At 52.5% G+C, this 23,988-nt stretch overlaps 12 protein-coding genes across 12 annotated transcripts; 8 read left to right on the forward strand and 4 right to left on the reverse strand.

Moving 5' to 3' along the window:
- Positions 1-1,054: 1,054 nt before the first annotated feature.
- HMPREF1120_01650 (uncharacterized protein) lies at positions 1,055-2,086 on the reverse strand (the record flags this gene model as incomplete). The annotated part of the gene is made up of 1 exon (XM_009155671.1): positions 1,055-2,086. The coding sequence occupies one exon, from the start codon at positions 2,084-2,086 to the stop codon at positions 1,055-1,057; it is 1,032 nt and encodes a 343-aa protein (XP_009153919.1).
- Positions 2,087-2,952: 866 nt separating this feature from the next.
- HMPREF1120_01651 (peptidylprolyl isomerase) lies at positions 2,953-4,236 on the forward strand (the record flags this gene model as incomplete). Its single annotated transcript, XM_009155672.1, has 1 exon — positions 2,953-4,236. One exon carries the CDS (start codon positions 2,953-2,955, stop codon positions 4,234-4,236), a length of 1,284 nt encoding a protein of 427 aa, XP_009153920.1.
- A 1,422-nt stretch (positions 4,237-5,658) lies between these two features.
- HMPREF1120_01652 (uncharacterized protein) lies at positions 5,659-7,149 on the forward strand (the record flags this gene model as incomplete). Its single annotated transcript, XM_009155673.1, has 3 exons — positions 5,659-6,154; positions 6,244-6,464; positions 6,616-7,149. 3 exons carry the CDS (start codon positions 5,659-5,661, stop codon positions 7,147-7,149), a joined length of 1,251 nt encoding a protein of 416 aa, XP_009153921.1.
- Positions 7,150-7,406: 257 nt separating this feature from the next.
- Positions 7,407-9,237, reverse strand: HMPREF1120_01653 (40S ribosomal protein S0). The gene is made up of 2 exons (XM_009155674.1): positions 8,931-9,237; positions 7,407-8,814 (listed from the first exon to the last, which is right to left on the reverse strand). The coding sequence occupies exons 1-2, from the start codon at positions 9,101-9,103 to the stop codon at positions 8,112-8,114; spliced, it is 876 nt and encodes a 291-aa protein (XP_009153922.1). The 5' UTR covers positions 9,104-9,237; the 3' UTR covers positions 7,407-8,111.
- Positions 9,238-9,468: 231 nt separating this feature from the next.
- HMPREF1120_01654 (30S ribosomal protein S15) lies at positions 9,469-10,467 on the forward strand (the record flags this gene model as incomplete). Its single annotated transcript, XM_009155675.1, has 2 exons — positions 9,469-9,514; positions 9,563-10,467. The coding sequence occupies 2 exons, from the start codon at positions 9,469-9,471 to the stop codon at positions 10,465-10,467; spliced, it is 951 nt and encodes a 316-aa protein (XP_009153923.1).
- Positions 10,468-11,200: 733 nt separating this feature from the next.
- Positions 11,201-12,168, forward strand: HMPREF1120_01655 (2-deoxy-D-gluconate 3-dehydrogenase; the record flags this gene model as incomplete). The annotated part of the gene is made up of 3 exons (XM_009155676.1): positions 11,201-11,581; positions 11,640-11,872; positions 11,973-12,168. 3 exons carry the CDS (start codon positions 11,201-11,203, stop codon positions 12,166-12,168), a joined length of 810 nt encoding a protein of 269 aa, XP_009153924.1.
- A 1,292-nt stretch (positions 12,169-13,460) lies between these two features.
- HMPREF1120_01656 (uncharacterized protein) lies at positions 13,461-14,689 on the forward strand (the record flags this gene model as incomplete). Its single annotated transcript, XM_009155677.1, has 2 exons — positions 13,461-14,136; positions 14,193-14,689. The coding sequence occupies 2 exons, from the start codon at positions 13,461-13,463 to the stop codon at positions 14,687-14,689; spliced, it is 1,173 nt and encodes a 390-aa protein (XP_009153925.1).
- A 560-nt stretch (positions 14,690-15,249) lies between these two features.
- On the forward strand, positions 15,250-16,320 carry HMPREF1120_01657 (histone-binding protein RBBP4; the record flags this gene model as incomplete). The annotated part of the gene is made up of 2 exons (XM_009155678.1): positions 15,250-15,413; positions 15,465-16,320. 2 exons carry the CDS (start codon positions 15,250-15,252, stop codon positions 16,318-16,320), a joined length of 1,020 nt encoding a protein of 339 aa, XP_009153926.1.
- A 949-nt stretch (positions 16,321-17,269) lies between these two features.
- On the forward strand, positions 17,270-17,867 carry HMPREF1120_01658 (ribonuclease T1; the record flags this gene model as incomplete). The annotated part of the gene is made up of 2 exons (XM_009155679.1): positions 17,270-17,284; positions 17,373-17,867. 2 exons carry the CDS (start codon positions 17,270-17,272, stop codon positions 17,865-17,867), a joined length of 510 nt encoding a protein of 169 aa, XP_009153927.1.
- A 30-nt stretch (positions 17,868-17,897) lies between these two features.
- On the reverse strand, positions 17,898-19,566 carry HMPREF1120_01659 (uncharacterized protein). The gene has a single exon (XM_009155680.1). It carries the CDS (start codon positions 19,200-19,202, stop codon positions 18,522-18,524), a length of 681 nt encoding a protein of 226 aa, XP_009153928.1. The 5' UTR covers positions 19,203-19,566; the 3' UTR covers positions 17,898-18,521.
- Positions 19,567-19,736: 170 nt separating this feature from the next.
- HMPREF1120_01660 (transcription initiation protein SPT3) lies at positions 19,737-22,098 on the reverse strand. Its single transcript, XM_009155681.1, has 4 exons — positions 21,880-22,098; positions 20,890-20,979; positions 20,628-20,828; positions 19,737-20,550 (listed from the first exon to the last, which is right to left on the reverse strand). The coding sequence occupies exons 1-4, from the start codon at positions 21,922-21,924 to the stop codon at positions 19,921-19,923; spliced, it is 966 nt and encodes a 321-aa protein (XP_009153929.1). The 5' UTR covers positions 21,925-22,098; the 3' UTR covers positions 19,737-19,920.
- Positions 22,099-22,277: 179 nt separating this feature from the next.
- HMPREF1120_01661 (diphthine synthase) lies at positions 22,278-23,271 on the forward strand (the record flags this gene model as incomplete). Its single annotated transcript, XM_009155682.1, has 3 exons — positions 22,278-22,412; positions 22,497-22,621; positions 22,677-23,271. 3 exons carry the CDS (start codon positions 22,278-22,280, stop codon positions 23,269-23,271), a joined length of 855 nt encoding a protein of 284 aa, XP_009153930.1.
- Positions 23,272-23,988: the final 717 nt, after the last annotated feature.

Genomic DNA, 23,988 nt, shown 5'->3' on the forward strand with positions numbered 1-23,988 from the left:
TCGCTCCTCTAGGTTCCATCTGGACGGACAGCACTTGAGGCAGAGATACAGCTGGGCGAAGTCGCGGACCAAGGCACTTGGTATTGTATACATGACGACTGAAGACCAAGAGCAGCCTCCTTGCTGCTGTGGTGCCGCGCTTGCGGGTTGTCTGGGATGGCTGTCAATAGACTACCATTGTCCTTCGGTTACATGAAATCCTCGAAGCAATTGCTAAGGACTGTGGGTTTCCTCGAGACACGGGACGACATCAACGGCTACCTGCGCTGGCATGTCAACGTTTCTCAATACAGACAATTCGAAAAGAACGAGGAACCTCGTTTGTCACACCCAAGCCCAGGGAAGCTCTCGTCATGGACCATTGATTGAGCGAACCCATGTTGAAGATAGCGAAAAGCTCGCTGAACGCGACGAACGCCAGCCGACGTCATCCTATGCGGCTTTTCGACCAATATGAGACTGTAGCACACGTGAAACTAACCAACATTGACCAGAGTAGACGGCAGCTGTGCCGAAAGTTGTAAACGCCGATTACCTCTCTTGAGAAATGGCGTACCTTGTTCCGCATGCTATTGACGGATGCCACCTTCTGGATGTGCCCCCATCTGATAAGCCAGCGGCTTTCTCCTAACCGCTGACCGACGGAGAGTAAGTGTGAATTCAGCTACCACAAAGGGCGGCAGAGGGCAAGTGTCCAACAAGCTCCTGTTGCCGCAGGATAACTTGGGAGAGACAGTGCCCTCTGCTACGCTTCCCCACGAGCTGCGTCAGCAAGGCAGTTCTGAAAAAATGCTCGCCGTCGGGAAGACAGGTGCTTCGAGGCATGCGCCGTATATTGACCATAAACAGATCGACGAACTTCCTGCTGACGCGTTCGCTTAGTGCCTTGCCCAGCGGTTCCGGCACCGCCTTCCATGCGTAACGCCAGCCAACCTAGTCTGAAACCTCAATGACAGCAACAAACATTGAGGGCAAGGATACCAGAAGTCCCAAGGAGGTGATGGCGGGATTATATGTCGGTACTTGAACATCGCCATTGGCGCTGCTCTCTCGTTCACCGTTTCTTCTCAAAACTAGTGGGTGCAATCGCCAGGACGACGGCCAGACTTGCAATGATCAGTCCGCCGGCAATGAATCCAACAATGAAAATACTTCCACGGCTGGCAGGAAACTTGCCACGGATGATCCAGTGCTGAGCCTCGAAATAGCGATGGAACCCGATGAACAAGACAATGATAGATATACCCAGGAACGTAGCCCCCAGAGGCTTGCCGACATGTCTCAGCTTCGTGGCCGTATTCTCGTCCAAAGCCGTACCAGACACCTCATCCCGTTTCAGGAATTGGGTCCCATCAGCGTTGGGAGCTGGTAGCAGGAGTAGCTGGTCTAGCAATGTAGGCCCAAGGGAAGGAGTTGCGGAGGCAGCAGACCCGGCAAGCTGCTGTAGGTACGGCACCAAGTCCGCAGGGATCGACTGTCCCACGAAGGGTGACAAAGGGATCTGGCTCCGGGCTGTGGTGACGCTGGACGATACCTCCGATCGACTGGCAATGGTGGTGTTGAGCCGGAACAGCTGCGTGATGGCAATCCCAATGCTAGCGAAGGCCAGGCTGGTACGCAGCCAGGCCAGGAATGTCCGCTCCAATGCCAAATGATCTCTTGCGACTGAACCCTTGTTTTCTAAAGATACAGAGCCATACTTCTCGGCAAACCTCTTGAGCCAGGAATCCTTCTGTTCCTTCTTCGTTGCAGACGTCGGCTCACGTTCTGGGTCAGGGCTAGCTGTCGGTGGCCGGCTGGAAGAAGCGGATGAAACGTCTGCTGTCTGGTATCGACGGTCGGAATTTCCGTCTGCTCCACGTATTGGGGTGATTTCGTCCGAGTTGCTGGGAGTCCGGCGGTAGTTGGACATTGGATTCTGCGAGTGAGTCTTGGTGCCCTCGGAGAATCGTATACTGGGCACTCTGCTCAAGTTATTGTTTTGGAGAGAGAAGTCGGTTGAAGGTCTGGTTGCCGCGGACTCAGAGGAGAGAGTAGATTGGGTTTCAGGCGCAACATGGTGCTCTTCTTGTTCATGCGAGGGCATAGCTAAAGTACATATTCTCCCAGCAAACTATCTTGAGTCCGGTCGGGACCTGGATGATGCGATTTTTGCAGAGAGGGGCCAATTAGGCTCTGGTCCACAGATCTTTCGCAGTCGATCAACGACGGCTTGACGCCATCTAGGTTCTCAAGGTGGAAGGATAATGTAAGGTATCGACTGGATGCTGCCGGAGGCGGTCTAGCGGTGCCAGTGGGATTGGGCGGCACGCGTTTGAACCACCGAGGCGTGGACCGTGGAGATCTAGGCGAGGCGGCGGCGGGGGTGTAAGTGATGCCTAAGAAACGAATAATGAGCTGTATTGTAGATTGTTCATAAACCCAAGGAATGGCGTGATTTGAGATGCAACTCGTACAGTTTGATCGTGTGCAAGATCGATCGACGTTTCGGCTTTGGTTTGTTTAGCTGCATCATTCAGGTTGGAGTTTGCGGGGACTGGCGCTGGGCGCCCTTGGATGCCCACTCCGAGTAGCAGACGGGAAGTGTGGTTGACCGCCAGGCTGTGACCTCACCGCGGGGATGGCACGGCCGGTTAAAAACAGTGGACGTTCAGGTGCCAAAAACTGTCCACGGGCGACAGAACTACCGCCTAAGCGCCACAGCTTGAACCGCCATGGCCTGTGAGGCATCCCTAGCCCTGCACTGGCAGGTGCTGGTACTTCCGGAGCACCGGTATAGGCCGATAAGCCGTTAGTAAGCCTGTCAATCGGCCACTCGGAGTTGGCTGCGCCCGCCACAGGTGCCGTGATCTCATGCTGGTTTTTGCTGGCCGGGGATAGAGATTCACCAACGTGCCTCAGTATGCTTTGAAACTGTACGTCAGTGGAATCAATCACTGCATTACAAGGACCATGGCTTCTCAAGGCAGTGGAACAAATGGTTCGCAATCCTCATCTTCACCCAGCACCGAGAAGCCTCTCGCAATCCCCAAATTGATACCTCGTTCTCAGCGGAAGTCTTCCACTCCGTCAACACCATCATCGGAACCCGCTCCTCAAACACCTCCCTTACCAGATCCGCCTCAACCAGGGTCTATACAATTCACCACCCCTGTGAAGCGGATATTGTCTCCCTCCGATCACGAAAAGTTCTTGAAATCCTCAACGTATACTTTGATCCAAGCATGGATATTCACGTTGTCAGACTGTGTACGAGGGCGACCCATTTCGGCCGTCGACGACCAGCATTTGTCCGATCGCATCCGACGCCTAGATGCCGTGCTCAATATTATTGAGGATCTCATTGACCAATTCCCTCCTCTTGATACGGGGTCGCGATTTGGGAACCCGGCCTTCCGAAGTCTGCACAAAGCGATCGTTCGAGGCGTTGAGAAGATACACAGGGAAGCGCTTGGGCTAGACGATGAAAAAGCTATTCAAGAGGTCTCGGTCTACTTCATCAACTCGTTCGGCTCAGAGGAACGGCTTGATTACGGTTCGGGCCATGAGTTGAATTTCATGATGTGGCTGCTATGTCTTTACCAACTGCGGCACATTCATCGCGAAGATTTTCTGGCCCTGGTCTTACACACCTTCATGCGATATCTCCACTTGATGAGGAGGATTCAGAGTACATACTACCTCGAGCCGGCTGGCAGTCATGGCGTATGGGGGCTAGATGACTATCACTTCTTGCCGTTCTTGTTTGGGGCAAGTCAGTTGATTGGACACCCGTACATCACACCGAAATCCATTCACAACAATGTCATTCTGGACGAGGAAGGGGACAAATACATCTATCTCAACCAGGTTCGGTGGGTGGACAGTGTCAAGACAGTCAAGGGCCTGCGGTGGCACAGCCCCATGCTGGACGATATCTCGGGCGCAAAGAATTGGCAGAAGATTGAGGACGGCATGAGGAAGATGTTTGTCAAAGAAGTCCTCGGCAAACTGCCCATCATGCAACACTTTCTCTTTGGGAGTCTCATTCCTGGAACCGCAGACATGGGCCAACTGGATCCCGAAACCGTCCGCCTCCAAGCGGAAAGAATGCAGCATGTCAAGGAGTACGGTCACGAACCTGACTATTGGGGTGACTGCTGCGGCATCAAAGTCCCGAGTACGGTTGCAGCCGGCGAAGAAATGCGAAAGCGAATGGGCACGTCAGGCGCACTACGCCCGATACCGTTCGACTAGAACGCAGCAGTTGATTGTAGGAACCACGGTCTGCCAATGTATCGATCTGTCAGTGCACGAGAACGTGCTGTCCCGATCCCAGATTATGTTATTGTACTAGTACTAGCAGTACTAGTAATAATACGTGGTGGTAGCTGATTCAATCGATCGAGGGGCGGTGCTGCGGGACTCGTTGCCTTGACCTGCACTGCAGTTGCATCGCCGGGGGAAGCACCGACACAGGCCGCTGGCAACTTGAACCTGTGCATCGCCACGGACTTCAAGTTGAAGCCGCCGATATGGGCTGGGCCAATGGACCAATCACAGATTGCGAAGGGTGGTCAGGAAAGGCAACCTCAACCACTGCCCTCCAGGACAAGCGCAGGCGGCGAGGCTGATGGTCGGCACTTGAAGCTTCAACACTTGAAGCACACTACAACTATTTACTAGCTACTGACAGACGGAGCGATACTAGTACTGTATGCAGGCTTGTTTTCGGTGTCTGTGGTAGATGCAATGGTCAGATCTGCCTTGCACTTCTGCCTTGGGGGCTCCAAGCTTCTGAACAGCGAATCCATGCCCGTCTTGACCCGAGGCGATCATCACCATCCCCAAATCAAGCGTGGTCTGAGTGCAGTAGCATGCATTTGAGGTTCGACAACACGTTGTCCAGTTGACGCTGTTCGGCTGTTAGTAGCAGATCTAGCATGAGGTAGGTAAAAAGCAGAGCCGAGGAAGAGGAGCTGTCGGCGACAGAAGTACAGCGTGACCTGAATCCTCCACGGGTGTGAATACCGTCAATGATGTGCTCCGGGTGCGTTTCTATACCTATCCTGTGCCCCTCCACTGCGTGAACATCTGTCTCTCTCCTGTCGTCGTCTTCATTGTTTAGCACCTACACCTCGAGGCAAGCACACAACACTGCACGAACCCAACGACTGGCGTGACTGGCACATCTACTCGTGTCCGGAGTCTGGTTCGTGTAAAGTTCACCGCGAACCCCACAGCCAGTCTTCAGCGTCTCTTGATCTCACTCTCTCGCGCCCTCGTTCCGTTGATAACTTCCTCCTGCAACACTAAGCATCCAGCGAGGCAGAGCCCAGTCGATCTGTTTGTGGCTTTCGCCGGAGTAGGTCACCTGGCTCGCTTCACTGGCTCGCTTCACTGGCTCGCTTCACTGGCTCGCTTCACTGGCTCGCTTCAGTCTCACTTCACTCAAAGGTCACAACACCTGCAGTCCAAGTCAATCTTGCGACCTCTTCGTTTCTTCCTCTTTTCCTCCAACCGCGGTCTGCCTACCTGGACAATCCCTTATCCTCTCCTCTGCCCCTCCACAGCACAACACACCTACAGTCTTGTGCCTGTCTTCACAGTCCTTTTCGGTATTCGTGTCGACCGATTCTCTCGCCTTCCGGAGCATTCAAACTCTCCCTGATGGCTAAGATGGTCAAGATGGGCAAGCGGGGCAAGATGGCTGAAGCAACAGACTCCATTAGGCCCTTCAACCCTGAAGATGTGCTCAAGGCACCGATAATCTACGTTAATGATCCGGCTGACTCCATGCCTCATGCTCACTATTTGGCTGACATGATCCCGGTCTCGACCACTGTCTACCTGACCAATCCCGACATTCCCGAGGGCTGTGGCTTTAAGAGCTGCGACCTAGTGGCTTCCTACATCCGCAATGGCGCCTTCACTCACAGTGTGGCCGTGATCATCGATAAGTTGTCAGATGGAGAGACCAAGTACAAGATCGACAACGCAACAGTTCTACGCCAGGAGGCGATCAAGAACAGTACCAATTTCGTCAGCGTCAACCTCTTCTACGACGAGCGTACTCCGGCCGACGACTTTTCCAAATGGGGTACCAACCATATCGAAATGCGAATTGGCAAGCACAGCGTGGCAGAAGTCGCCGAGCGTATCTTTCGAACTCTCTGTATGTGTCCATGACCTGTTACGGATCTCCTTTCTTTTCGCGCCTTTTTTTGCAATTGGGATGAAAGCTGACTCGTTTCCACCCACAAGTCAAACTATTCAGTGTCAAAGAGACGTTGCATCTGATCCCGGAGAGTGAGATGTTGGCCATCGACACAGACAACTACGGGGAGTACAAGTACTGTCCGGTCGGCGATAGCAGTAAGCCGCAGCCGAACGAGAAGGTTCAGTTCGTCGTTCTGGTCCTCACGAAGCCTGTCGTGACGCCAGATCAAAAACTCACATGGACTGTTGTGGACAGAACCGGTATTGTAAGTTTATGTCTTTCCCGATTTGTTTGGTTTTGGACTGCTGCCTCCTTTGTATCGATCTGAAAGCGAAAGAGTTTCTTCCCTTTCATACCCCGAGTGACTTTTCAGGGTCAACCAGACTAATGGACATGTATCTGATTGTTTACTTTAGGCCAATTTCTATTTCCAATACCGAGGTGAATCCTCTCAAGCAACTTGGGACTGGGTTCTTACCTTCAAGCCCGGTGAGCGCCGGATCCTGCCGCGCATGGAGATGGTCGAGGTCAAGGAACGGAAGACCGTGCGGGTTGTCAAAGCACCTTTCCGCGTTGTGGGAACTGTGGTTTCAACCACTGGTCTCACGCTTCGCCAGATCGGCCATGGTGTCGCGAAACTCGGCGAGCTGACCAAGCTGGGCAAGAGTTCGAAGTGGGTGGCAAAACAAGACCTCGTCAATGGCAAGAAGGTCAACTGGACCGATGTGTTCAAGAAGGAAGGTCAGCTCAAGGACGCACAATTGGACGAGGCTATCAGGAATGCCAATGCCGCTGCTGTCAAGAAAACGCCCGTCCAGATCTTCAACAAGACAGGTCAGAAGATTTGGGAAGACACGGACAGTGTGGCTAGCACGGCTGCGCTGAGCGATGAGGACAGAGATGACTTTGTCTGTGTCTTTGACGATGAGAAGCCCAAGGAGTTTTGCTGAGTGAATTGGACTGGACAGCTTGGTGTTCGTTGCCGTTAATGTCACATTCTGCAAAAGACACTGCATTGATGGCGGCTCATCCGGCTTCGTTTCACACCATGGTTGAGGGGCTGGCATTGCGTCCGTGATTCTCGTTCACACTTTTAAAGAACGCCAGGCTTGGACATTGGGACTAGGCACAGCTATGGAGCGACGGCAAGGATTTGTTGCCAGTCTGTGATCAGTCATATTCTATGCCTCGCGGTGATGAACGATGACGAATGAGTTAGGCTTGTGACAGCTGGAAATAAACATCAGGCCATGAGTGTACGATACATAAGAGAGCAGAGACAGGTTTGCGAATTCGTTAGCTAGGGAGTAGGGTGCACAATCGGTCTTTTGTGATCACCATTCCCAGCCAGAGAACTGCGTTCAATGGTTATGTATCACTCGCTCTTCGATCTCCTACAACTACATTACTCATGGCAATGGAACCTAAAAGATACGGATCTGAGTGCGAAGGGCAGGTCGATGTGGACTTCGGGGTGTCTTTCATTTTCTCTATCTCGACCTCGTCCCACTGATGCTTCATGAAGCTCATTTCACGCACTATTCAAAGACACATTCCCATGGCCGGGCAACGATCAAGTACATCCCTTCGCCTCTAGCACAGGGCTTTCCCTCAACCGGTGAATCCCAGTCGAGTATCTTTCCCTCATGAGTGCCATTTGACTTTTGACCATGTGAACGGGGGTATTCGGATGAAAATCGCAAGAGGGGTAGTGAGTGGTAGTTGGAGGTTTGTGGCTTTTCTTGAGATTTTTTTTTCTTTTTGGACTGCTTGACTTTTTGGAGTAGCATGCTATGCTGAAAAAGAGGTCAAAGAGACCACATTTCCCGTCACCACCACGTAGAGGAGCCAACTACTCTCAAAAAGTCATTACTCTTTAGCTCAGAGCAGTGCATTCCAGCGATTTCTCTTTTTACCAGCCGGCGGCGGGTGCAGGGGCAGCAGCGGCAGCGGTAGCGGTAGCCTCTTGAGCCCAGTCACCACCAGTGCCCGGGTCGTTCCAGGTGGCATCGGCTTGAGGAGCACCCTCAATGCCTGGGGCAGTGCCAGACTCGCCAGCCCAGTCGGCGTTGTCAGTGAAACCGCGGTCAACGGCACCAGGGCCAGCCTCATCGGCACCTGGCAGCTTCTCCTCCTCCTTTTGCTCCTCGGCCTCAGGGTCGCGGTAGAAGTAGAGATCGACGACGACGTCCCAGTCAATCTCGCGGTTGGCAAGGGTGCCTCGCAGACGCAGGACCTCACGAGCCAACATCCACCAAATCAGACCAATGGCATGACGACCCTTGTTGTTGGTCGGGATGGCAACATCGACAAACTCGGTCGGGGAATCGGTGTCGCACAGAGCAATGACGGGGATGTTGACGTAGGAAGCTTCCTTGATGGCTTGAGCATCGGTGCGGGGGTCGGTCACGATGATCAGACGCGGCTCCTTGAACGAGCGGGTGATGTAGTTGGTGAAGTTACCCGGGGTGAATCGACCGGCAATGGCGACGGCTCCGGTGTGCGAGGCGAACTTGAGAACTGCACGCTGGCCGTACGGACGGGCAGAGATGACACAGATGTCGGCTGGGTTGTCAATGGCGACAATGATACGGGCCGCGAGGACAATCTTCTCCCTGCGCAAAAAACGTCAGTACTTTTTCCACGGTCTGCTCGTTTTGCCAGCCGCTTCGCTTTTCGGGACTTTTGTGCCGATCGGCGAGGCGAGCTGGTCTTTTCGGACAACTCATACCAGGTCTTGGAGATGTTGATGACATTGATGCCATCGGGACGAGTCTTCCACAGGTATGGCTCCATGTGAACCTGCAAGTTCTTGGATCCCAAGTGACATTGAGCCGCCAGGAGCATCTCAACGTCCTGCGACGTAGGGTTGAAGATAGAGGGGAGGTTTGCTGGGCTCGCCATGTTTGCGACCGTGGATTGTAAGTGAGGCCGAAGGGCGAGTTGTAGACTTGAAGCGGGCTTGAGAGAGGTGAGATCGAGGTTCTTGAGCAGGTCGCGGTGTTGAAGACGATCAAATCGTAGGGCCTCTTCAAAAGTGGAAGTTAGGGCTTGCCAAGATTTTGTTCAATTAAGTGGCCATTCCGGGTTAGTGTGGTTTCGGAGCCGGAGCTACTTTTCCGCGAGACTATGGGTCCTGCAATTGAAGTTTGGAGGCAAGCACTCCATGCATCCTCAGTGAGACAGACGTTCTACTTGAAGTTGTGACCCGGGCTTCAAAGAGAGGGTTCTCCTCCTCCACTGGCATTGCACGACTTGAAGCATCAACAATGCCTCCACGCGTGCCCTCGGCCGTGGCGAGCAGTGTCTTCAATTGTACGTCGAGTAAATCTTGGTTACGGTATCTGGCTAACATTCGCGCAGTGACCAGTCTCCTCCAAAGCTTGCCGTCCGCCGTACGGAATCAAGCCTTCACGAAATGCTCGACATGTTTGTTCTCGACGACACCGGCCTTAGAGGCTAAACGGTCTACTCGAAAGCGCAAAGCACGGCGACATATCGACCCCTACCGCTTGGCCCAAGCCCGACAGCGCAAAGCCGCGAATCTAGCGCGGCAGAAAGTGCTAAATGCTGAGCGCAAACTCGCACTGGGCGACCCGGTCCGGTCACGACCGACACCTTTTATCGAATCTCTACACTCGAGCACTCCTTTGGAGGCCGTCAAGAAGTCGTATTTGAACTATTTGCTGAAGCAGGAAGATCTGGAGAAATCGGTCGAATATTCAAGGTGGTTGACCGAACCGCTGCCGGAATCAAACCAAGTCCCTGGAGCCAACGACAACCTCGAACAAAAGATCCAGGAGCATGCCGCCTCGCATGAGAATGCGTCCAAGGCCCTGCTCGCCATTACTTCATTGGTTAGTGGAAGCAGTAAAGACCGAACTCGAGTAAACATTCAGAGATGCATCGAAGAGTTTGGCCGCCACAATACCGACAAAGTTCTCCCTCCGAGGCTACAGAGCAAGCAAGCTCCCCCAGCATCTTCTGAAGAGGCCGGAGCTGCTGTCGTTGTTCCGAAACGGGTGGGACAGGATACTGGGTCCCCCGAGGTCCAAATTGCTATTCTGACCGCTAAGATCAATGTCCTAGCAGACAATCTGCACAAGAAAGATAAAAGCAACAAGCGCCATCTACGGCTCATGGTGCACCGAAGGCAGAAGTTGATGGCTTATCTGCGGCGCCAGGATCGGGGCGGACCAAGGTGGCAGAACATTGTGGATAAGCTTGGGCTCAACGATGCCATGTGGAAAGGGGAGATCAGCCTCTGATCTAGTACGGCATGAGCACCACTATTGTACATTTATGCAGCGGTTTTGTTGTCGAGGGGACAGTCTTGTGATATCTAATGTGTGGGCTGTATCTTTTCAAATATCGCCATGGCGCTCTTGAGATCGAAAACACAGCAGCCTTCACGATATTTACACCTGGTTCCACGAAGTCTCGGAGTAAAATGTTCGGCCACATTAACTCGTATATATCGCGCGGGCATGATGTAGTCGTCCAACCATGTTTGCAGACTCGCCCCCGACCCGTAAGTCTTACTGACGCGATACGGCTCCGGGCCGGTCACCCTTGTAGAATCAACGCATTGGCTAAACGAGGCCACTCCTACCACAAGTTTTGTGAGTATAAGATAGAAACCAACGCAATTTTCAAAAGTGGTAAGGAGCATCACTTCGTGTTACTCCACCTTTAGCCGTTTCAAGGCCTCTGCGGAGAAAGGCTGAACGACCGAGGGGTTACGGGTTATATTCATCGAGAGGAGATCTTGCATACCAGGTAAACCTTAAGTTGAGCACCTCGGTTACACCAGACTATCGGAGCATGGTATATTGGGAGACCCTTCTCTGCTGGTGATCCGTCGTGTAAGTATAACAGGACTTCAACTTAAACACATTTATTACTCTACGACGCATGTGTTAGAGCCCAGGCTAAAAGCGCGTTTGACGGAAGACCTTGATATACGATAGTAGTGGTGAAGCACTTCGATCTCCTCCTGATATGGCGTCGGTCAATCAGATGGGCGAGGGTACCTTGCCCACAGTCTCCGAGCTTTTCTCCTTGCAGGGCAAGACGGCAATCTGTACCGGAGGGACGGGAGGGCTAGGTTTGTCAATGGCGATTGCTCTGGCGGAGGCCGGGGCCGATATTGTGTCGATTCAGATGAAAGAGGATCCGAGAGCACATTTGCTTGAGGAAGGCGTCGAGGCCTGTGGGCGGAAGCTGTCGGTATTTGAGGCCGATGTTGCGGATTCAGCCGGCTTAAGAGCTTGCTTTGCAAAGATTTGGGCCAGTGGCGTCGTGCCCGATATCTTATTAAACTGTGCCGGCATCAACAGACGAGCCCATGCGGAGGATTTCACGGACGAGGACATAGATGCGGTAGGTATAAAACAAACACCGAATTGCAAGGGTCCTCGCTGACGAGGTTGGGCCCCAGATTTTCCAAATCAACCTCAAGGCATCGTTCGTGGCAGCCCAAGAAATGGGTCGAAAGCTGCTCGAGCTGAAACGGCCAGGCAAGATCATCAACATTGCCTCCATCATCTCGTTTATCGGCAATATCAACATTGCCGCGTACGCGTGCACAAAAGGCGGCGTGTTGCAGATGACAAAGGCAATGAGTAACGAGTGGGCCTCCAAGGGCATCAATGTCAACTGTATTTGTCCGGGGTGAGTTCCAAACCAAGGAAGATCGGCTTTAGCCCCGTTCTCCTCTTGTCTTGGTGCAGTCGAGAAAGCTAACTGACTGCTCTGTTTCCATGTGCCACAGATATATCAAGACAGCAATGACCAAGGTCTACACGGACGACCCGGAATATACCAAGTATATCATTGGCAGAACACCGGCTGGTCGGTGGGGATTACCTGAAGACTTCCGCGGGGCCATCATCTTCCTGGCAAGCAAGGCCAGTGACTTTGTGTGTGGCACAAGCATAGTGGTGGATGGAGGAATGATTGCAAAATAAAGAGATATTCGGGCCTTAACTTTGCGGACCGTGCTGTGACAACATCTCCTGGTCTTATAATGGCGTCCTTTGGCCGACCATCATCTCTCCGCCATCTGGGATAGCTATTGGTGTATTGCTTGTTTAAAGCGCGGTGGAACTGTCTGGGTACTCACCTGGATGGCAGAAATCTGAACTTGTGCTGAGTAAACTGCCTTGATATGCCGCATTGGAATGTCTAATTCACGGTGGCCGTGGCAGCCCTCAGTATGGTACCCCACTATCCCTTCTACATTGCCAGCGGTGTACCAGTAGCCGATTCCACATATGAAATTGTAGAGATCAAGTTGAGGGTAGAGATGGCGAACTTGGATACAGTTACGCGCATTGTTTGGCGCACATAGCAAAAGGCTCCACTGCGATCCTCCGTTTTTGCTTCGTTGTAGGTCTTGTGCGTGCCCGAAGAGAAATCTTCAGCCTTGCCGACAACTATTAGTTCGAAACCCACAGCAATGTTCAAGTTATCGGTCGGTCGTTCTGCTCTTCCACAACAGCCATCAGAAGCATCGGCCTCGGTTATGCCAAGGGCAGATGGCGCGGTTCGAATCAATCAAAGCACCTTCAATGACAATCATACTGATCCGAATGGATTGGGCATGTCTCCACGGCTCTTACGCTCGCAGCACTCCCACCGCGAGCTGATGACGCGGCACCACTGTCCTATCCTAGCAACATGACCGAGGGTCACAAATTCGAAATGGCCCCTATTCGATTGGTGCTGGGGAAACCTACTGCTCCATTGCTGTGATCGTCCACCAGCCGCGCAATGGGATCCATAACACGCGTCTAGTGAGTTAGATGCTTGTCGCCATTTTGAAGCAAAGACGTCGGCGACATGCCACAAACAATCGAACCCCACAACTGCTGCCACTGAAGACGAATCTGAGTATAGAGGCCAAGACTTCTTGTCTCAACGCTTGTAAGCATATTCAAGGTTTGTTTGGCAATATCCGGCCTGCGTGACGGAAGCGGTCCAAGCCACTTACCGCAATTAGAAGACAGTATGAGAAGCACTCCTGTCGTCAGCTTGGGGGGCGGCGGAGGAATGTGGGTAAGCTGGCACTACGAACACAGCGCAGACCATGGTAAGTTGGGAATATACGGGAAGATCCAACGTGGGTTAGATCTACGAAGGACCGTTCCAGGGGGTGTATATAAGGCGAGGTAGGTTGGAGCTTCTTAGCTGTCGGTCAGTACAAGTCTTGAGCATCGCCTCTACACACGAAACCCCCCAAGCTGTTCTCCTCTTCACAATGGTCCGCCTCGGAAACGTCTTCACCACCGCATTACTTGCCGGCTCAACGGTCCTGGCTCATCCAGGGCACGATGTTGCTGAAGAGGCTGCTGAACGTGCCGATTTTTTCAAGCGTAACCCAAAGACCTTACGCTCTTGCGCAGAGAAATTGAAAGCCCGAGGGCATGAATCTGCCAGTATTGCTCGCCGCCAGGCGTTGGCTGATCATCTACGCGTCAAAAGAGGCCTTGCTGCGAAGCCCCTGATCCACCGTCGGGACTTCAGCTCTTACAATCACACACACCTTTCAACAAATGCGTCCATTTCCTTGGACATGGACGAGGCCACTCTGTTCGCGGATAATTCCTCGTGCACGCTCCAAACCGATGTCACGCAAGGCCCATATTATGTCAATGGAGAATTGATCCGCAAGAATCTGGTGGATGATGAGCCAGGCGTGCCATTGACACTAGACATCCAAATTATCGATACCTCAACTTGCGAGCCTGTTCCGGCACTATATATGGACCTGTGGCATGCCAATTCCACCGGAGTTTACAGCGGTGTCGTTGCCAATGGAAATGGGAACAGTAACGATACTACAAATCTCAACAATACTGCGTTGAGAGGTATCCAAGAAACCGACAGCAATGGTGTTGTGCAGTTCGAGACGGTGTTCCCAGGTCACTATAGCGGTATGAGTGGCCTTATCTTGAGGGCCAAATATCCAAGCTGACATTCTCTCTTGCAGGTCGCGCCACCCACATCCACTTGCTCACTCATAATCCCAACTCCACAACTGTCCGTGTTAACGGGACTCTGCTCAACGCGAATACCTCGGCTGAGGTCCACGCTTCGCACGTCGGACAGCTGTTCTTCGATCAGGACCTTATCTCGCTGATCGACACCGTTGAGCCTTATAGTTCCAACACTCAAGAAATCACCTTGAACTCGGACGACAGTATACTTAACCAGGAAGCAGATACCACGGACCCCTTTGTCGAATATGTTCTGTTGGGTGACACTGTGGAAGAGGGGATTCTGGCGTGGGTCAGCATTGGCATCGATCCTACTGAGGACCAAGAAGTCAACTATGCTGCAACACATTACAAGGACGGTGGTGTTTCCAATGACAATGCTGAGGGAGGAATGGGAGGCGGCAGTCCGCCCAGTGGCACCGCGGCAGGGTCTGGTGCGCCTCCTGCCGGAACAATGTCCGCAATGGAATCGACCGGGTCCAGTGCCTGACTTGGTTCAGCCTGAGTCCACGGAGAAGCATTCAGTGGCTGTGGCTTTTACTTCGAGTCAATGGGAAGACGACCTCGCCGATAGGGATCGAACCGTTGGTCAATATCTGTGCAATGGTTGACTTCTCATAACGGCATATAGTACCTCAAGGCCGAGCGCGGACAAAATAAGAGCATTGGATAGTCGCATTCTTCTTTATTCTAGTCGCTCGGTTCAGCCTTGCCCCGCAAAACGAAATTTCAGTACTGACCATGGGGATGCCACCATTCATCCTTGGGTAGTATTAGATCCTTCAAGGCAAAAACTAGGTGCATCATCCAGTGAGTTAATATCACTTATGGTAGCAAATAGGGGTTCCGATAGACAATGACAGACGTACGTCGTTACCCACCATCGTTGCTTATGTAAGCCATTTGTCCCTCGGCTCAACTGTCAACTTGTTCCACGAAGCGCAGCGGGACGTTGAAATGCATGGCGCCCTGACGTACTGTACGACTTTCTTTGTCACAACCTGCAATGGCGGCGCTGAACATGCCCCTGCTATCACAGCTTGAGACGCCATGCTAGAATTTCGCACCCAGGGCTTCCAAGGCTATGCGGTCAAATACTCGCCATTCTTCGACAACCGAATAGCCGTCGCGGCATCGGCAAACTATGGGTTGGTGGGAAATGGACGTCTCTACGTGTTGGAGTTGACACCGCAAGGAATCCAGCCGCTGAAAAGGTATGGACAGAACTAATGATGGCAATCGCAGAGCTGACCGGGCCAATTCAGTTATCCCACACAGGACGCCCTCTACGATGTAACACACTCGGAGGCGCATTCTTTCCACGTCCTCACGTCGTCCGGAGACGGCTCATTACGACTTTACGACACCTCGTTGGCACCCGAGTTCCCCATCGCCACGTTCCAAGAACACTCGCGCGAAGCATTCTCATGCAGCTGGAATTTGACGTCCAAGGCGACTTTTGCGTCCTCGTCGTGGGATGGGACGGTCAAGATATGGAATCCCGAACGACAGCAGAGCCTCTTGACATTGCCGACACATTCATGTACCTACAGTGCGCAGTGGAGTCCACATACGGACGGGATGCTTAGCGCGGTGTGTTCGGATAGCCATTTGCGCGTTTGGGATCTGAGAACGCCCGCCAGCGCAAGCAATCATCTGACATTGCAAATCCCCATCCACGCGGCACCTCTGTCGGTCGGCGTGGGGAAACTGCAACCTACTTTCCCACCAGCAGAGGCGTTGACGCATGACTGGAACAAGTATCGACCCACCATCATAGCGACGGCGGGCGTGGACCGGATCATTCGCACGTTCGACCTACGGCAGCCAAAGGGGCCGTTGCAGATGCTACAGGGTCACGGATATGCCGTGCGCAAAGTCGCCTGGAGCCCTCATCTGCCAGATTTACTGCTGAGCGCCAGTTACGACATGACCTGTCGGGTGTGGACAGACGGTGGTGAACAAGGCGGACCGGCCAGAGAGCTTGGGAGCATGGGGCGACATACCGAGTTTGCTACCGGGGTGGATTGGTGTCTGTTTGGCAGTGAGGGCTGGGCCGCCAGTTGCGGCTGGGATGAACGGGTGTGCGTGTGGGATGTACGAGCCTTCATGCGTCCGTGAATTGAAACATAGATGATTAGCATGTTGTTATATGCGTCCTGAGTCGATTCGAGCGCTTCGTTGGATTTTTGGCTCTTAGAAACCCGGGTACTAGTACTGGATAGATGGCTCTGCAGTGGAACTGGGCTTTACAGGGCGCTCATGGGAGGGGACAGGACATATCCCAGCGAGGCGACACCAGGATGACAGATTTTCTCAAGCCTGAGGAGCATGACAAGGCAAGGCAGACCTGCAACTGCTTTAATTTCCATGTTGCACGACGTCGTCGAGACGAGGGTGTTTCCTGGCGTAGATTGCACGAGTCGTCTGTGAACCAATCAGGCTGCTTATCTGGCCAGTCGCAAGAAAGTGGACCTGATACCTGACCCTTGAACAACACTTCTTCAGCGTGTCTGTCGCTCATATACACCACATGGCCATTTGATAGGCTAAAGTACCAAATGGCTCGAGTTCCACGGTGCACGACGTGTACTTTCGCTTACAGAGAGCTCTCACAAATGTATGATCCCGCAATATCACCTGGAGAAGAATATCCTCCGAGAGGCAAACCAGTTAGGACCAGCGCTCTTGATGCCTTGCTACCTCAACCCCTCCTACAGCAATAAATGGGCCAGGTAGATGAGTTTCTGGCCTGGACCCTCTCGCCCTGTTTGCTGCTCAAAGGTAGGTGGAGTCGATGAAAGCCGTGTGACCCGTCAAGGCAATCCCGAGCCCGATGGACTCAAAGGGCTGGTATTGATAAAAGAGCTGGCCCATTCCTTTCTCTTCTCAAGAGTGTTTATTACAGCTCGGGAAAAACGGTGAAGAAATCTTTGAGCAGCGATACCAAACTTTCCAGGGAAAGGATCGTTTTATTGCACCCTTGAGTGTGGACAGTCCAATTTGAGACACATCGTCGCCGACCTCCAGTGCCCAACCTTTGGGTAAGCCCAGGAAGGAAAAGTAGAAGATGCATCTTCTCCAGGTAAGCATCCTACAAAACTCCTCTCACACCGAGCCGAGACCGCTGTCCAGATATCTGTATCTAACATTGTAACTCTTTCACCAAAAAGATCCTAACCAGATCCACATTCATCTTGACCCTTTTCGCCCCTATCATTCTCGCCCTACCCCCGAGCAATATACACCGAGGGTTTCCATTATCAGTCCCCTTACCATACCAGATATCTTCGCCTTCGCCACCTCACACCCATCTGGTCACAAGAAGAAATCCAAGCACAAGCAGCTGCGCCGAAACATGCGGCACAACCTGCTACTACCAAACCACGATTGACACCGCCGTCGCCGAAGGCTACTCGCTCTACCAGTCAGGCCAGACCGAAGGGTCCGACAAGTATCCGCACGAATACAACGACTATGAGGGCTTCAGCTTCGCCGTGCCAGGACCGTACTATGAGTTCCCGATCTTGAGGACTTTCAAGGCCTACGAAGGTGGAAGTCCGGGTGCGGATAGGGTCGTTTTTAATACGGATGGGGAATTGGCGGGGGTTATTACGCATACGGGGGCCGGGGGGAATGATTTTGTCGAGTGTGTGGCTGGGAAGTAGGGGTGGGAAATGGTGGGATGGTGATGGATCTAGGGATCTACTGTCTTGTCTCTACTTTGGTAGGGTATCTATAGTATATGCATAGGTACTTGGTGTTCACAAGATGGATGAGCAGATGTTGAGAGGTTCGCGGCACTTATTCCAAGTATTCAATTACTAGGTATGTTCGTAAGATGCATACTATACGGTCTCCGTGCCATGCTCTGCCTGCTAAAGCCGGCCCCCGCAAAGTGCGCCGTGGTCCCAGAATATCTTCCCAAGGCTGCGTGAGGACTCGGTCTCACAGAAGTTTGCTCAGTAACAAGACAAGTAAGTTGTCCTCAAGATGCCGGCTTTGTCTGCCATGTCGACGATCTGCTCGTGGCTATGCATCCATCTTCCGAGCAAGCCAAAGCAGGTATTTCCGCTGCAACTTCATGGTGTCAACAACCAAGATGATTCTTCACCGACCATTGCCATCGTTCAAACACTTTTACTGTCTTGCTGAAGACGAGTCAAGACATTGGGACCAGCCAAGCAAACATGTCCATTCACCTTCACCCTTTTTGTCTTGTCCTATAGCAGACAAGGTGAGGCTGCAACTGCGGCTTCAAGCATCAAGGCCACCCTAACCCATTGGATTTCAAGTCCAGTGCCACAACGACTTTATACAATTTATTTCTCAGCCAACCTCTTCTCGACGCCTTCTCGGACCTTCTTCCTGACCTCGGCCAACTCCTCCTTGGAAGCATCGTATCTGACATTTCCAGTCTGATTGAAAGGGTTTTCATCGCTCTTCTCAAACTCCTTGCGCACAATCTCAATGCGCTGGTTTTTCCGCAGACCGGGATGTTCCTTCTCAATCTCCGGCAACCTCCGTTCTTCATAGGCCTTGTACGCAGCCTTGAACCGCCTTTCCGGGTGCCTGTCCAATTTCATATCATTTGCGCTGCCAGTCGTCAGGCTGAGTGCATCCAATGCATTATCAATACCGGAGGCACTGATGGCTTTGTCCTTTGCACTCGGCTCGCCATCGAGTTGGCCCAGGTCCAGAGTGCCGGTGCGTGTCTTCTTCTCGGCCGTCTTCTTGTTGGCACCCTTGGGCGTGGCACGCTGGCTCTTTTCCTCTTCAGCCAGCAGGGCGTCCCGTTCTGCCTTCTTGGCCGCCTTTTCCGCCGCTTTCTCCGCCGCCTCTTGTTTCTTCTTCGCGTCCTTGGCCCCCTTGCTCCATTTTTCCTCTTCCGCGGCCGCCTGCTGTGCTTCGATCGCCGCCTGTTTCTGCGCCGCTGCTTCCGCCTTGCGTGCGTTGCCGGCCGCCTTCTTCGAGTTCTCGCCGGCCGCTTTCTTTCCTCCCATCGTGCCCGAGGTTGCTACTCCCCAACGGTGTGTCGCTCAGGTATGCGTTGACAACGAGATATGTGGTTAGATTGACAATCACGAAGATGCGGATGAATTGCGTCGGGGAGAATGCGCGGGGGTTCACCGGCATGCAGTAGTTGTAGTGATGCGTGGGACTAGAAAAGAGAACAGCACAGCAAGCAGTGCTGCCAATGGTTGTATGAAGTAGAGACCCAACTGAGGGATGACAACTCCGACTGCGGCGTCGATCTCGATTTGCTGGCAACGTCACATGCAAAGCAGGCGGCCCTTAGTTGCTTCGGTCGGTGGGTTTGGTGGCGTGCCTGGCTGTCGAGTCGTGTGCGGAGGGGCAGAGAAACACTGCAGAGAAGCAAATGGATGAACAAACCATGACCACGAGTCATTCAGCCTTATGCGACCTAACTCGTGACTCGGCGAGGCTATCTGCCAGCCTTGCCGGACTTGACGCGGGAGTACCAGTAGGTACGTCCTACAGTACGTAAGTGCATACGATTTTCAGAGTGATAAGGACAGGCTCTAATAGCATTTCTTATGCCACTGGCTTAATAGCTTGTATTCGTAATCTCAACAATAACCGTAGTAGTCATCCTGGTATCATCGTAGCATCCAAACTGATTCACAGTCCTCGCCTTCAGTGTCCACAACGCCTCGCCTTTGAAAGTACTGCAAAAGTCCCGTCCGATCTCGAATCCGGTTAGATCATTCTGAGTGGGGTTCTCATGCCCGCAAAGCCCTGTCTCATGAACTTATAACGGTTCGGCACTGCTTGCAGCCTCCTAAAAGCTTCACGGACATGTTTGGGCTCGACGGGAGTTCGACCCTCCTCAGGCATTTCGAACAGACTGCAGCCTTCCCGCTTTCTCTTCTTCATGGTGTCTTGATCGCCTCGACCGCCATTCGCCTTTTTGTTGGCCAAATCCTCGGCGGCTTTGACCTTCAACGCCTCTTCAGTCAAGGTCTGGACGATCTCAAAGGTCAGGAACCCGAGAATATCGACAACATCGTCGTTAGGTTTGCTCTCGATAATCGTCCCAAATCCCGCCCACTCTCGAAATCGCTTGCCTTTGCGGAACGTGAAGCTGGCTTGCCGACAATCTGACCAGTAAACGTATTCATCTTTGGTCATGTTCTTGGTGCGCTCGTCGGCCGAGGCGAGCCGAGCAAGTGTGGCTTCGTTCTGTTCCTCTTCCTCTTCGTCTTCCTCGTCGTCCCGTTCGGGTACCTGTTCGGCATAGAAGGACTGGACTTCCCACGGCAATATGAGTTTGGCTTTCTTGGTCCCAGTAGATTTTTGGGGTGCAGATGGGTTGACGCCGCCGGAAGCCTGTGAATTGAATTTGATATCAGTAAATGACAAAGAGCAAATATATGGGAGCTGCAAAAGCTGCTCTTTTCACCTACCTCTTCAAAATCTCCCACATCGCCTGCCTCGGCACCTCCTTTGTCGTCAGAATCCTTGACGTTCTTGCGCACATCTTTCCACGAGAGGAATGTCTTCAGCCGTGACACCTTGGCTCGGTCATGACGGATCTGGAAGATTAGATCGACAATAGAGATTGATTTGGAGCCTCGTCGATTGGCTAGACTAGTGGCTTGAGTGAGCTAGATGATCGATGTGTCAGCAACGTGGATAAACGCAGGTAAAGGGCTGTGCTCAGCTGACCATCTCAAGAACCTGTTCCCGCACGATCTCTTCGATCATCCAGGTAGTCTCTGCACTTGGTTCTGCGGTTTCGCCGCTCACAAACATCATCTGCCCAAGGATATGTGTTAGTCTCTTCTTGAACTCTTCCATGGTTTCGAAATCATCTTCATCTGCAGGCAGAGTCGAGGAATTGGCAGGCAGATCAGGGTTCAGTTTGCGGCATCCGTCGTTGGTTGTCGAAGGGCATGGCGCGTCTTCCATATAGGAGTCGGCGGTGTTATGCTCTCCATGAGCGGCGCTCTTCTCGCCGTCGCCTCTAGGAGGCTGGCTGGAATGGTGAGATGGAATGTGAGATCCATAACTTTTTACGCTTCGGAGTGGTTGACCATGGGACAAGGCCGAGTCAACACTGTGGTCGTCCATCGCGCAGTTATTTTGATGGGGTGTCCAGTTGACAATGAATGGTTGCGTTTGTTGTTGTTGTTGTTGTTGTTGTGCTCTATGGACACGTCGAAGTGAAGCAAAGTCTGGTAGACTGGGGGGACTGACTTTGTTGTGAAGAGCAGCGAAGTCTTTCACTCAGCTTAAGTCCGAGCTGTGATATGCTCCTGTTGAGCCTATCGCCTTTGTCGACCAGCATTGCCAATGGAGCCCTCCGCGCACTCTCTGAAGACATCGATTATGCCTTGCGATGGGGTGCGGTGCCCGCCGCCGTGCCATCGTCTGAGGTCCAGTTGTGCAGGTCGTCTAAATCATTGGGATATAGTCCATCGAGATAGTCTCATGAAATCAAATTAATACTCCATGGCGCCATTTACCGGGCTTCGATGATGGTATGGCTGTATGTTGGGAACTCGTGCTCGGTTGATAGAAAGATGGTTGCTCTCTGTCACCTCTCCCGCGCTCCTATGGATCCTGGCCTGATGATACCCCGTGCTTGAAACTTGCAGCCTGCCAAGGGGGTCCTGCTGCAGAATACATGGGCCAAAAAAGCCGGAAACTGCTCACCTGTTGTATCTCCTGCCGATACTTGGCCGGCCTTTCGTTCGCCATTCTGCTCGCCCGACCCGCGAGGTCACCGATTTATCAATTCCCACAGCCCCTAAGCGAATATAATCTTATGTATCAAGTCGATGTCGATAAAAGGTATTGAATACTGCAATACAAGAACTATGGACCAAAATGAGAATGATAAAAGTAGACACTAACGCCGTCGATAGAGTCGATGGATGGCATGTCGCGTTCAGTGAAGTTGAACTCGACATTGGAGTTTCGTTCTTGGATTCTACCGGAGTTTCCCCGACGTGACCGAATCAGCCCTGAATTTCTTGTCTCTTCACAACTCTGGTTTGCTCAAGTAACTGTATACAACCCAAGTCCCAACTACTGGGTCAGGATTACTCAAAATGTTGTACCTCGTTGGCCTTGGTCTGGCTGATGAGGCGGACATCACGGTCAAAGGGCTGGAGGTGGTGAAGCGCGCCGAGCGAGTCTACCTCGAAGCATACACGAGCATCCTGCATGTGGGAAAGGAGAGGTTGGTAGGTTGGTCCTGATTGATGGTACGAGCAAGTACCATGCGCATGGTGGTCGCTGACCTGGCATCGTTCTAACAGCTACGGTAGGAGTCATTCTACGGACGTCCCGTCATTGTCGCGGACAGAGAAATGGTTGAGTCGTCGAGCGACGAAATCCTCGCCGGCGCCGACAAGTCGGATATAGCATTTCTTGTCGTCGGGGACCCTTTTGGGTATGCTTATACTACAATACTCTCAATCTGAATCCGGGCTGGACTGACAGGACAGTGCCACCACGCATACGGACCTTGTCCTGCGTGCCCGTGAACTCTCGATTCCGACCAAATCCATCCCCAATGCTTCCATCCTCAACGCGATAGGCGCAACAGGTCTCCAACTCTACAACTTCGGCCAGACTGTTTCGATGGTTTTCTTCACCGAGACTTGGAAACCGGCTAGTTTCTACGACCGTATCAGGGAGAACGCCTCTATTGGGCTCCACACTCTCGTCCTCCTGGACATCAAGGTGAAAGAACAGTCGCTTGAGAATATGGCCCGGGGACGGAAGATCTACGAGCCTCCACGGTACATGACCGTGGCGCAGTGTGCTCAACAAATGCTTGAGATTGAGGAAGAGAAGAAAGAGCAAGTCTACAGTGAGGACAGTCTCGCTATCGGGTGTGCCCGAGTCGGAGCGGATGATCAACGATTCGCCTGCGGGACACTTAGGGAACTCTGCGACGCTGATCTTGGCCCGCCTCTGCATAGTTTGGTGTTGCTCGGCAAACGGGCTCATGAGCTGGAGCGTGACTACATCAGATTATTCGCCGTGAACGAGCAGACTTTTGATCAGAGTTGGAAGAAGTATCACGATAGAAGCTGAGAATTTGGTTCCATCGATTAAAGATAGGTGAGCAGATTTTTCGCGCAAGAGTGTGGTCCATAAGGGTGTCTCGCTCGACCTCCGAATGAAGCGTGTATGCTGCCGCGAGCGATTTCCCATGTCAGCTGCCATGCCGCTCCCATCGACAGCCATTTGGTTTAGGATGGGTCGAATACAGTACCTCTGGCCCTCATGGTCGACTTTGCACTGCCTCATCCGGATACCATTCACCATGAATTCCGTCAAGTGTGCCAAAGGTCTGAGGAGTTCGACAATGTCATTCCAAGAGAGGCTTCACGAAACAGCCCGATGCCAAAAGGTTTTCATCTGATTTCAGCGACCCCAGGATCAGCCGCTTCTGCCCCACGTATCAATCGAGGGAAGGCACTTGAAGTCGTTCGGCCTGTGATCGCCTCGGGCTTGTCAGATTCCCTTCGCGGAATTTATAGGTTCACTTGCAGCAGTCAACACCGTGAAGTGTTGTCTGCCAGTGGTCAGCACCATTGTGGATGATCAACACCTGCAAATCGCGTGGCTGGCACTCTCATTGCTGCTGCTCGCAACGACTAAATGTGATGGTCGTACTCTATGTATATAAAGTACCAGTGCTACAGTATATTTATATTTCTCCAGACTAGTAGTGGGGGTGAGTGATAAGGACCCTGGGTGTGCCCACCATCCTCCAAGGCCCACTACCATCTAACTGACGGCATGGGC

The sequence above is a fragment of the Exophiala dermatitidis genome (assembly GCF_000230625.1).
Source record: "Exophiala dermatitidis NIH/UT8656 unplaced genomic scaffold supercont1.2, whole genome shotgun sequence".
NCBI classification, from domain to species: Eukaryota; Fungi; Ascomycota; class Eurotiomycetes; order Chaetothyriales; family Herpotrichiellaceae; genus Exophiala; species Exophiala dermatitidis.

What these genes read in the sequence shown, in the direction of transcription:
- HMPREF1120_01653 (XM_009155674.1), bottom strand. Translation starts at nt 9,103, where the DNA reads ATGGCGAGCCCAGCAAACCTCCCCTCTATCTTCAACCCTACGTCGCAG. An exon ending in ATCAACATCTCCAAGACCTG is followed by an intron (nt 8,815 to 8,930) that starts GTATGAGTTGTC and finishes TTTTTTGCGCAG; the next exon opens with GGAGAAGATTGTCCTCGCGG.
- HMPREF1120_01659 (XM_009155680.1), bottom strand. Translation starts at nt 19,202, where the DNA reads ATGGGAGGAAAGAAAGCGGCCGGCGAGAACTCGAAGAAGGCGGCCGGC.
- HMPREF1120_01660 (XM_009155681.1), bottom strand. Translation starts at nt 21,924, where the DNA reads ATGGCGAACGAAAGGCCGGCCAAGTATCGGCAGGAGATACAACAG. An exon ending in ATCGGCAGGAGATACAACAG is followed by an intron (nt 20,980 to 21,879) that starts GTGAGCAGTTTC and finishes ATCCTTGGGCAG; the next exon opens with ATGATGTTTGTGAGCGGCGA. An exon ending in ATGTGGGAGATTTTGAAGAG is followed by an intron (nt 20,551 to 20,627) that starts GTAGGTGAAAAG and finishes TTCAATTCACAG; the next exon opens with GCTTCCGGCGGCGTCAACCC.